Raw genomic sequence first — 12,009 nt, 5'->3', positions numbered from 1 at the left:
AATTAGCTCTTATTTATTTATTTATTTTACATTTATTACGCCATGAATTCATAAGGAATGGGTTCCAGCAGTTCAGGCTCCTTTCCATTGGTTCTGACAAAGTGGGCTTCTCTGGGTGGAGCAGGCTGACACTTTAGTTGAACCCAGGTACCCTTCTCTTTGGCTTCCTTCTTTTTCTGATCATTTTCCTTCACACATTTCAAGAAGCTATCTCGGCTCTTAGAGTGCTTAGTGTGTTCAATACACACATTTATTCTCTTGGCAAGAATCTTGCCCTTCACTTGTTTGTTTACAACCATGCCAACAGCATGCTGGGTAACGTTGTAGACTCTTCCAGTTTTTCCATGGTAACATTTATGGGGCATTCCTTTTTGAACAGTACCCATTCCCTTGATGTCCACAATGTCACCTTTCTTGTAAATGCGCATGTATGTGGCCAAAGGAACAACTCCATGTTTTCTGAAAGGCCTGGAGAACATGTACCGGGTACCTCGTCTCTTTCCCTTTGTGTTCGTCATCTTGGCGAATTACGGGATCCCACCACGACTGAGGCCTAGACACACACCTAGGCCTCAGCGGATGTGCAAAGCAATGCTTTAACTCCGCTCTGGCTACAGTTCAGTCCACATCCACAGCCTGACAACCTATCCGAGAGGGGTCAGCATATCCAAGCCGAAACGCTATCAGGAGGATTAAGTCCTTGCCGGATGAGCCCGAATCGCCTCACCCACAACATCTCAGGCCCGTCTTTCCCGAGATGCTTCCCCAGCACAGGGCTGCGGCACGGCCATTCGGTCCTCAGTCCCCGGGCCGCTGCCGGCCTGGCGCACGCCGCACCACGTAGGGCAGGCCACGGCTAGACCCACGCTCGCCAGTGGGCCCCCAACAGGATAGATGGGTTCTCTAGAGCCCCGAAGCACGGCCTAGCCGGCCACGGGGCTTCCATTCCGGCTTACAGAACTCTTGAGGGCCGGGAGCCACGCGAACTGCCTACCTGGAAGATGGCGGCTCCGGCCGAAAGGCTCCTTTTTTTTTTTTTAAGATTTATTTATTTATTTGAAAGTCAGAGTTACACAGGAAGAGAAGGAGAGGCAGAGAGATACAGAAAGAGGTCTTCCATCTAATGGTTCACTCCCCATTTGGCTGTAAAGGCGAGAGCTTCTCCAATCTGAAGCCAGGAGCTTCTTCTGGGTCTCCCACATGGGTTCAGGGGCTCAAGCACTTGGGCCATCTTCTACTGCTTTCCCAGGCCATAACAGAGAGCTGGATGGAAAATGGAGCAGCCGGGACTCGGACTGATGCCCATATAGGATGCCAGCACTGCAGGCAGTGGCTTTACCTGCTACACTACAGCGCTGGCCTCAAGAGTAAATATTACAAAATCTCAGGTCTTAAAGCTTACCTCGAAACCAACACTAAGGAACCTGGCTTAAGAAGGAAACACTCGGCCGGCGCCGCAGCTCACTAGGCTAATCTTCCGCCTTGCGGCGCCGGCACACCAGGTTCTAGTCCTGGTCGGGGCACCAGATTCTGTCCCGGTTGCCCCTCTTCCAGGCCAGCTCTCTGCTGTGGCCCGGGAGTGCAGTGGAGGATGGCCCAAGTGCTTGGGCCCTGCACCCCATGGGAGACCAGGAGAAGCACCTGGCTCCTGCCATCGGATCAGCGCGGTGCGCCAGCAGCAGTGCACCTACCGCGGCGGCCATTGGAGGGTGAACCAACGGCAAAGGAAGACCTTTCTCTCTGTCTCTCTCTCTCACTGTCCACTCTGCCTGTCAAAAAAAAAAAAAAAAAAAGAAGGAAACACTCAGCATTTCTTACCCTCTAAGAGCATTCTGTAGATCCTAAGCATTGCCAGGCACTGCACTTGCTGCTGGGCAGAGATACACAGGATCATAATTCAGACTCCAGCAACCCTCTAAAGGAGGGCTGATAGCAGCTCCCGGTTGCCCCCGCCTTTAGTCAAAGCCACACCTCCCTCACAACCCTCTCCTGGGATCTCATGTCTCCCATGACGTAATAATTACAACACATATAATAGACTTATAAGTCATTGCCTTGATGTATAAGGCAATTGGAAACAGGGAGTGAGAGAATTACTTAGTATGAGCAATAAGTTCGATCAGTAACCAAATAATTTAGGCTATAAAAAGTATAGTTCAGAGAGATATTTGTCCTTTTTTAAAAAAAGATTTATTTGAAAGGCTGAGTTATAGAGAGGCAGAGACAAAGAGAGAAAGAAGTGTCCCATCCATTGGTTCACTCTCCAAATGGCCACAACAGCCGGAGCTGGGCTGATGTGAAGTCAAGAGCCAGGAGAGCCTCTTCTGGGTCTCCTATATGGTTACTGGGGCCCAAGGACCTGGGCCATCTTCTGCTGCTTTCCAAGGCCATAGCAGAGAGCTGGATCAGAAGAGGAATAGCTGGGACCCGAACTGACACCCATATGGGATCCCAGCACTGAGGCAGCAGCTCTACCCACTATGCCACAGTGCCAGCCTTGATATCTGCCCTTTAAAACACTTTTAATTTATTTGAAAGGCAGAGAGACAGAGACAGAAGTCCTGTACATTCTCCATGTGCCCACAAGGGCCAATACAGTGCTGGACTGAAACCAGGACCCAGGAACCTAACCCTGGTCTCCTGTGTGAGTGACAGGGACCCAAGTACTTAAAGCATTACCTGCTGTTTCCCAGGGTGCACATATGCTAGAAGCTGGAGTCTGGAGTACAGCCAGAACTTGAACCCATGCATTCTGACATGAGATGTGAGCACCCCACATGGCATCTTAATCATTATACAGGCTGTTCTCTCATGCACAGGGAAGCAATTTGTTGAGTTTCCCCCACCAACAATAAACCTTCTCCCTTAAAAAAAATCATTACACAAAATGCCTGCCCCAAGATGTCTATTTGTTTTAAAGATTTATTTATTTATTTGAAAGTCAGAGTTACACAGCAAGAGAAGGAGAGGCAGAGAGAGAGAGAGAGAAAGAGAGAGAGAGAGAGAGGAAGAGAGGAAGAGGTCTTCCATCCACTGGTTCACTCCCAGATTGGCTGTGATGGCCAGAGCTGCACTGATCCGAAGCTAGGAGCCTGGAGCTAGGAGCTTCTTCCAGGTCTCCCATTCAGGTGCAGGGGCCCAAGGACTTGAGCCATCTTCTACTGCTTTCCCAGGCCATAGCAGAGAACTAGATCAGCAGTGGATCAGCCGGTACTTGAACCAGTGCCCATGTGAGATGTGGGCACTGCAGGCAGCGGGTTTACCCACTACACCACAATGCTGGCCCCTTAAGGGTAGTTTAAAAGGCAACCAGAAATATTGAAAACTGGATTTGAACAGTAGAAAATGGAAAACCTCCCTTTTCTAAATGACAGGCTTCCCTCCAATTCTTTTTTTTTTTTTTTTTTTTTTTTTTGGACAGAGAGAGTGGACAGTGAGAGAGAGAGACAGAGAGAAAGGTCTTCCTTTTGCCGTTGGTTCACCCTCCAATGCGACCGGCGCACCGCACTGATCCGATGGCAGGAGCCAGGTGCTTCTCCTGGTCTCCCATGGGGTGCAGGGCCCAAGCACTTGGGCCATCCTCCACTGCACTCCCGGGCCACAGCAGAGAGCTGGCCTGGAAGAGGGGCAACCGGGACAGAATCTGGTGCCCCAACCGGGACTAGAACCTGATGTGCCGGCGCCACAAGGCAGAGGATTAGCCTGTTGAGCCACAGCGCCGGCCCAATTCTTCTTAAAATATTTCCAACAGAGGTGGGTATTGTGGCACAAGCTGCTGCTTTGGGACTCCTGCCATCAGATCAGAATGCCTGGGATTGAGTTCTACTCTCACTTCTGATCCAGCTTCCTGCCAATGCACCTGCAGGGCAGCTCATCACAACTCATGTACTTCCCTCGGAGTGAGTGATCCACGAGACAGCAAGTTGGAAGCCACAACATGCATTTGTCATTTCTGCAATATCACATTCCCTATGTATGTCACTCAGTATTATTCAGTACAGGAGGAAGCTGCACAATGACAGGAGACAAGAGGAATTGGAAATCACAAACAAAATCCAAAAGTTCCATGTTTATATCAAGCAAAACATTCTACTGTTATTCCTCTCCTCCCCATATGCTTGAAATATTTATTGGAAATTAATTAATTTGAAAGGCACAGTGACAGAGAGAGAAAGAGATAGAGAAATCTTCCATCCTCTGGTTTCCTCCACAAATGCCACAATAGCCAGCGTTGAGCCAGGCCAAAGCCAAGACCCAGGAACTCCATCCAGGTGCTGAAACATGAACTAGTACTCTGATAGGGGATGTGAGTGTCCCAAAGTGGTGATTTTTAAAAATTTATTTGAAAGAGTTACACACAGAGAGGGGGCGGGGGTGAAGAGAAAGAGGTCTTGAGAGGCCTTCCATCTGCTGGTTCACTTCCCAAATGGCCACAATGGCTGAAGCTGAGCCAATCTGAAGCCAGGGGCTTCTTCCAGGTCTCCTACATGGGTGCAGGGGCCCAAGGTTTTAGGCCATCTTCTACTGCTTTTCCCAGGCCATAGCAGAGAGCTGGATCGGAAATGGAGCAGCTGGGACTCAAACTGGTGCCCATATGGGATGCTGGCCAGCACTGCAGGCAGCAGTGGCTTTACCAGCTACACCACAGCACTGGACCCTCAAGTGGCAATTAAAAAAAAAAAAATTTGAAAGGCAAAGTGACAGAGAGGGAGACAGAATCTTCCATCTGTTGGTTCACTCCCCAAATGGCTGCAACTGTCTGGGCTGGTCCAGGAATCAGGAACTCCACTTGGGTCTCCCACAATGGTGGTAGGTGCCCAAGTACTTGGGCCACCATCCTTAGCAGGGAACTGGATTAGAAGAGGAGCAGCCTGGCACTTTGATATGGGATGCTGGTGCTGCAAGCAGAGGCTTACCTCTTTGCACCACAATGCCAGCCCCTCAAATGGCAGCTTCCCCTACTGCATCACTGTGCCCACCACAGCCTAAGTTGGAAGTGGTACCCATGAACTTAGTTTTCTCCAGAGCTTCCTATTTGGTTTGTAGCAGCAAGGTCTTGTGGAGGGTACGTGCTTGCTTCTGGGTTCCCACCAAGCAAACAAGCCAAACCAAAACACCTGAAATCCTGGCTTCTCAGTCCTGCCTTGTGTCTCAAGAAATCTGAAGAAGCACCATGACGCTTGACTATGCCTGTAGGCCACTCAGGGACCTTTCTGGAGTGCAAGCTGCTCTCTGCATTCTTCTGCTGCTGTGCCCCAGGCTCTGATTGAACCACCTTCCCTGCTTGTTTTGCAGAAGAGAGGATAGAATCATTTTACAGACCTCAGGGTGTTCAGTACTCAGACCTTGAATCCACACTGAGCCACTGAATCGCATCCTGGTGCCTGTCTTCTTCATGGTCTGTGCTGGCTGTAACTGTGCTGTCCTAGGCCTGCAGAGCCATCCACCACTTTTTCCTGAAATGTCTATGCCCATCTTTTTGTAAATCTGTATAATATATGGGCTAAGAAATAACCTAGGAAAATTGTATAGCCCGCCCCTACTTGAGATTTTTCCTCCACTGCTCACTTAACCAACAACCAACAGCTGGGGATGAGTGAGGCCCCAGCCAGAAGTCTGTAACGCCATCTGGGTCTCCCACATGGATGGCAGGGACCCAAGTACTGAGCCACCGCCTGTTGCTTCCCAGGGTGTGCATCTGCAGAAGTTGGAATCAGAAGCGGAGCTGGGTATGGGATGGGAGCAGCCCAAGGGACATCTTAACTACTTCACCATGTGCCTAGCACTCTAATCCTAACCCAAGCTATTAGCATGAATGAACGGAAAACTTTATCCTAACTATGGTAACATTGCCACTTTATTCTTGCAGAATGCAATCTTCTCCAACACATAAGGCAGTGGAAAACAGCCCAACTACTCAGGCCCTTGCCATTCATGTGGGACACCTTGTTTCAACTTGTATGTTGTCAGTCATTTGGGGAGTGAACCAGAAATTCAAAGATGTCTCTTCCTCTTTTCTACCTTATACTAAGTTGCACACTATCTAAAAGTACTCATTTCTTTATACCTAAAAATGCAGTCATGACCACAAGAACTAAACAAGCCCTGGACTAGCAGACTATCCCCCTTTCCCTGGAGCACCCAGATAGGTAGTGGGGGCCCACAGCCATCACATGCTCCAGGTATACATGACTTGTAGTTTAAAAAAAGCACAGGAGATACCGCTTTTTTCTTAAAGCCTTTACTTTCAGACATGATGGAAATATCTCACAGGTACACATGGAAAAGACGGACATGATCACAGTTGAGTGAAGACAATGTAGCCGGGAAAGTATAATGGCTGTCAGCTACTGTTGAAGCTGAAGTTCAGTGAGTGTGACATGCTGCAGGGCTCAAAGGAATGGAAAATTAGTATTCCTCTCCTTCCTCCTCACCCTCACCCTCAACAGAATCCACACCAACCTCCTCGTAATCCTTCTCCAGGGCAGCCATGTCCTCACGAGCTTCAGAAAACTCTCCCTCCTCCATGCCCTCCCCCACGTACCAGTGAACAAAGGCACGCTTGGCATACATCAGGTCAAACTTGTGGTCCAGGCGAGCCCAGGCCTCAGCAATGGCTGTGGTGTTGCTCAGCATGCACACAGCTCGCTGCACCTTGGCCAGGTCTCCACCAGGCACCACCGTGGGAGGCTGGTAGTTAATGCCAACCTTGAAGCCAGTGGGGCACCAATCCACAAACTGGATGCTGCGCTTGGTCTTGATGGTGGCGATGGCAGCATTGACATCTTTGGGAACCACATCGCCACGGTACAGCAGGCAGCAAGCCATGTATTTACCGTGGCGAGGGTCACATTTCACCATCTGGTTGGCCGGCTCAAAGCAGGCATTGGTGATCTCTGCTACAGAAAGCTGCTCGTGGTAGGCTTTCTCAGCAGAGATGACGGGGGCGTATGTGGCCAGAGGGAAGTGGATGCGGGGGTAGGGCACCAGGTTGGTCTGGAATTCTGTCAGATCAACATTCAGGGCTCCATCAAACCGCAGGGAAGCCGTGATGGAGGACACGATCTGGCTAATAAGGCGGTTCAGGTTAGTGTAGGTGGGGCGCTCGATATCGAGGTTTCTACGACAGATGTCATAGATGGCCTCGTTGTCTACCATGAAGGCACAATCAGAGTGCTCCAGGGTGGTGTGGGTGGTGAGGATGGAGTTGTAGGGCTCCACCACAGCTGTGGAAACCTGGGGGGCTGGGTAGATGGAGAACTCCAGCTTGGACTTCTTGCCGTAATCGACAGAGAGGCGTTCCATCAGCAGGGAGGTGAACCCAGAACCAGTTCCCCCACCAAAGCTGTGGAAAACCAAGAAGCCCTGCAGGCCCGTGCACTGGTCAGCCTGGAGAGAAAGAAAAAAACAAAAGGTAGCATTTTAATTCAGGACACATTTCCTGTCTGGTTTAGAACACCAATTACCAGTAGTGTAACCCAGTCCCCATTTTGGCAGGCACCACAGAAAATCCTTCCATCTATTTATTTACCCCATTACACTTGCACTCGAATCCCCTGACCCAAAAATACATCTTTATATAGGGTATTTACCAGCTTGCGAATTCGGTCCAGGACGAGGTCAATGATCTCCTTGCCAATGGTGTAGTGCCCGCGGGCATAGTTATTGGCAGCATCTTCCTTGCCCGTGATGAGCTGCTCGGGGTGGAAGAGCTGGCGGTAGGTGCCGGTGCGAACTTCATCTGGAAGAGGGAAGCAGACCAGACACCTGTCATTGACAGCCTGCAGGGGCCCGGGGGGCCAGGGGCTCCCCACTCAACCTGTCCCAGCACCCGGGGCTCTCACTGAGGCTAGGGAGGCCAACTCACCAATGACTGTGGGCTCCAGGTCTACAAACACGGCCCTAGGCACGTGCTTGCCAGCGCCCGTCTCACTGAAGAAGGTGTTGAAGGAGTCGTCTCCTCCCCCAATGGTCTTGTCACTTGGCATCTGGCCATCGGGCTGGATGCCGTGTTCCAGGCAATAGAGCTCCCAGCAGGCATTGCCGATCTGGACACCAGCCTGGCCGACGTGGATGGAGATGCACTCACGCTGTGGGGAGAGGAGAAAAAAAAGAATTTAAACTGAGCCATAGGTGACTGCTGCAGAATCAACTTTCAAAAATCTGGTTTAAAATGCCCTAAAATGTTACCCTTTTCAGTCAGGAAGAAGAGCTACATTTCTTTTAATGAATTTCTCAGCCATCTACAGTGTGGTAGGCCTCTTTCTGGCCTACAACAGCTTAGTCACGACTTCCTCCTTTTAGGGAACCATGATAGGGGAAGCAGCCAGTACTCCGTGCAGCTCTGGCCCCAGGATCCCACTGTAAAGGAGGTGCCCGGGTTCCGGGCAGCTGTGAGATCAGGAAGCACGTGGCCAGGGCCCAGCAGAGGAAATGCCAGGCCCGCAGAGCCTGGGGCGGGGCTCTGCGGCAGGCAATGAATGAGCAATTTCGGGCGCGCACTCGGGCGTAGCCCGGCAGCTGCAAGAGAGGCTCAACGTGGCCACGTCCAGCCTCCTCCCCTGCCCGCAGGCACTGGGCTCGGCCCGGCATGTCCGCAAGAGTCCGGGTACAGCAGGGGATTATCAGCGTCCCACATCTGAGCCAAGATCCGATTTCCGCTCCTTTGCAATCCCCTAACCGCCACCACCTGCTCCCACACAAATTCCTAACGAATCAAGGAGGGACAGATGGCCCCCTACAGCCTGCCGGGACTTCATTGTCCTAACACACTGCTGCAGCGCGGAACGCATTCCAGGAATTCCCCCCTCCCCCCTGCCCACATTCCAGTTCCAGAAACTCCGGGTCGCGGGAGCCACGCCCTCCAACAGGACCGCAGCGCCCCAGCGCGCATGCGCAAGCTGCAGGGGCCGTTTCCCGCCGAGGTAACGGTCGCGCGTGCGCTTTGTGTCTCCCGCGCCTTCCCGCCCCCGCGTTTTCGCGCCCAAGAGGAAGTGAGGGCCAGCAGGGACGGCGCGCGTCCGAGAGCCCCGGGCGCGGGGTGGAGTGGGGAGGGGCGGGCGCGGAAAAAAGACTCAGGGTGGGGGGTGGTGGGGGTGGTTGGGGCGGGGGGTAGTTCTACCGGCCTCGCGCCCAAGAATTAAGGATTAAAGGAGAGCGCCAAACACGGCGTAGGGGGTCGGCCCTGCGCCCCGCCACTCCCCCCGGAGTCCCTGGGGGAAAAAACCCGGCCACCATCTTCTTTCTGAGGCTCCGCCATTCTCCACAAACCCGTGTTCTCATCTGCCCCCGCTGTGCCACCTGCCTCCCACCGTTCGACGCCGGCCCCAGCCCGCTCTAGAGAGCCCAGGCGCCTCGCGGCTCCTTTATCTCCCCATCTCCCCGCACGAGGCCGGGCGGCGCGCACTCACCATGGTGGCTAACGGGTTAGGAGGCGGAGAAGAAGGCAGGAGCAGACGGCGGGTCCCCGGTTACCGTCCCCGACAAGCTAAGAGTCGAGGTAAGTAACGCACTGAGGCGGGGGCGGCGCCGGAGCCGCCTTAAGTAGCGGCTGCGGAAGGGGGCGGGCGGGCTCCGCCCTCGGCCCCGCGCGCCATTCCGGGCCCGGCCTGGCCGCCGCAGAGGCGGGATCGGCGCCCGCGCCCGCGCCCGCGCCGCCCGCTCTGGGCGGGTCCCCGGGCCCGCGGCCGCGCGCGCCTCTGCGGTAGTCTGCGGTGGGCGGCCCTGGAGACTTCGGGGTGGGGGATGGGGGTCTCCCGGGCAGTGTGACGGACGCAGAGAACCCCCGGCCCCCTGGTTCGGTTAGTTCAGCCGCTCATTTTCTTGTTGCTACCGTTGGTCAGTGAGTTTTGCAGCTTTCTCTTCTCGGCTCCTTGCTGGGTGCCATCACCCATCACTCGGTGTCATCACTCGCCGACAGCGGATTAGCAGTGCCTTGACAAAGTGGTACCCAAAGCCCTGGACGTTTGAGGCTGGGGGAAGGGCAGGGTAGGCCTCGCGCTTGGACCTAAAGCCACAGGTTTATGGACAACCCCAGGGGCTTTAAAATAAAAGGGGGGGTGGTGAAAAAAACCAGCTTTGGAACATTCGGTAGCGTAATTGAAGAAGTGAGATGAAACTTGAGGGTGGGGGTGGGAGCTAAATCGTTTGACACTGCAGGGTTTTCCGAAGGGTGAATCCCCTGTGCTGATAGAATTTTGTAGGAAAATGTTGTGCATTATGTCAGTTGTTTAGAGTTTAGGGCTAAGAGGCCCAGGTTAGAGTGGACAGACTAGTTCCCCACCCCCACCGCCAGGAAAATCTCTTTCAAGATTGTACACTACATTGCTAATCTTGGAAATGCCTTAAGATGGTTAGGGCTACAGCGTGGCTTTAGAATCATCGTTAAGCAGAAACCTTGTGCTACTGGTAAACTATTCAAAATGTCCTCCCCACGTTGCACCAGTTGAACATGACACAGTAAAAATTCACAGTTCATGTCCGTTTGTTACCTTATTCAGACTTTGTAAAGCTTTCTGATTGCAGACAAATAGCACATTTGCACTGCTAATATTCCTACGTGTGTGTGTGCATTTTGTAAAGATACATGACTCCCATATCAACCTGGCATGCAAGCTGGAAACTCTTGTTTATTTCCCATAAAAATTTTTTGTAGTCCTTTTAAAAGGTTTTAGACTCAAAACCCCAATTTACACACACTTTTCAAACTTGGGCAGTTACAAATTTGGAAATTGTCACTTCTTAGTCTTTAACCCCCCTTCCTTGTTCTTGAAAGGATACTGAAAATAGTAATTAGCTTTCCTTAACTGGAGGAATGAACGCTAGGGAAGCAGACTGCTGAACTCCATGTCGCCATCTGCCCTGGAGGAGAGCCATTTCAGAGCAGGCACCTCCCTCCTCCTGACTCTGCGGAACAGCAGCACGTTCACTGCAGGGGTTTGCTGCTGTGGGCCCTCTGTCTCCCTGAATGCCTTCCTAAAACCACTGGCTTTGCTGGTCTTGTTATCTGTGTGCTCCCCTGTTGTGCATGCGGAAGTATTTGAGTTTAGGTCCCTGATGATACCTCAGGGTTCACAGAGTAATAGAACTGAAAGAGATATTTAAATAGAACCCAGTCTGGTATGTTTATGCCAGAAAAATATGAAATAGTGATAATTTATTTTGCTTCCTCTTGAGTACCTGAACCGGCAGGGTGACTTCCTTCTTTCCTTCCTTCCTTCCTTCCTTCCTTCCTTCCTTTCTTTCTTTTTCTTTCCTTCTTTCCTTCATTATTTATTTATTTATTTAGTGCAGCCATAGTAAAACTTACAGGGGTCTCTTTGTATCATACTGTGCATGTATGTACTTTGTATTCAAGAACTGACAAGGGAGTTGTTATTTGTGTTTGTAACATAAGTGTAATCTATCTACTGGGGGAACATTGTATATGATTGGACAGGTCTCTCTTTGTTTTATTGTAACTATTTGCGTTGAGTCTCTTCTGTAGTGGGAAACCCAGTGTTGCAGTCTGAGCCGCTCCCATCTTCCCTACATATGTTGCTGTTCAAAGCCCTCATTAACTGTTGTTGGTAGTTACATCTTGTGATTCAGACACAGAGTTTTACAAAGCCTTTTGTTCATAGCCCCAGACAAACAGAAGAACATACAAGTAGCAACAATTTACTAAGATCAACAGCTCCTGGAGTGTGATTTTTGTTCTTATTTATTCCAGTGTTAACAGCTTGCCTATGCCAGCCATTTCCTGTTCTGCTTTATTGGCTTTGATGTCAGATATGACTAGATTCTGCTATAACTTTGTTAGGGAATAGTGTTTTGACTTAAACCCTTAATTATCTTTCTTAAGCTTTATTTATGAATAGAAATAAATATTAACTTGGAATCATCTTTCTTTCATTTGTCCAATTATTAAATTTTGTCAGATTTATCTGTTTGCCACCACCTTATTATTATATCATATCACCCTATTATTGAACAGCTGACAGAACCTGAAATTACTTTGTATATTTATTT

General features: G+C 50.9%; 2 protein-coding genes across 3 annotated transcripts in view; both read right to left on the bottom strand.

The window, feature by feature from the left end:
* On the bottom strand, positions 1 to 641 carry LOC133767780 (large ribosomal subunit protein eL21-like). Its single transcript, XM_062202225.1, has one exon. The coding sequence runs from the start codon at positions 516 to 518 to the stop codon at positions 36 to 38; it is 483 nt and encodes a 160-aa protein (XP_062058209.1). The 5' UTR covers positions 519 to 641; the 3' UTR covers positions 1 to 35.
* Positions 642 to 6,218: 5,577 nt separating this feature from the next.
* The window catches only part of LOC133768827 (tubulin alpha-1B chain), a 34,620-nt gene continuing 28,829 nt past the window's right edge, over positions 6,219 to 12,009 (bottom strand). Inside the window, exons 1-4 of one of the 2 annotated variants that reach the window (XM_062203723.1) lie at positions 9,411 to 9,528; positions 7,868 to 8,090; positions 7,593 to 7,741; positions 6,219 to 7,389 (exon numbers count right to left, since the gene is read on the bottom strand). In XM_062203723.1, coding sequence (XP_062059707.1) covers positions 6,409 to 7,389; positions 7,593 to 7,741; positions 7,868 to 8,090; positions 9,411 to 9,413 — 1,356 coding nt within the window. In that variant the 5' untranslated portion in view covers positions 9,414 to 9,528 and the 3' untranslated portion in view covers positions 6,219 to 6,408. Of the gene's footprint in view, positions 7,390 to 7,592; positions 7,742 to 7,867; positions 8,091 to 9,410; positions 9,529 to 12,009 lie in introns of those variants that run through there. The other variant, XM_062203724.1, reaches the window with a different exon arrangement.

This window comes from Lepus europaeus, chromosome 10, assembly GCF_033115175.1.
Source record: "Lepus europaeus isolate LE1 chromosome 10, mLepTim1.pri, whole genome shotgun sequence".
In the NCBI taxonomy this organism is placed as follows: Eukaryota; Metazoa; Chordata; class Mammalia; order Lagomorpha; family Leporidae; genus Lepus; species Lepus europaeus.
Note: the sequence above shows the minus strand (reverse complement) of the source record. Positions and strands in the feature narration are given on the sequence as shown.

Bases quoted from the DNA above. Each gene is read 5' to 3' on its own strand.
- LOC133767780 (XM_062202225.1), bottom strand. From the start codon at position 518: ATGACGAACACAAAGGGAAAGAGACGAGGTACCCGGTACATGTTCTCC.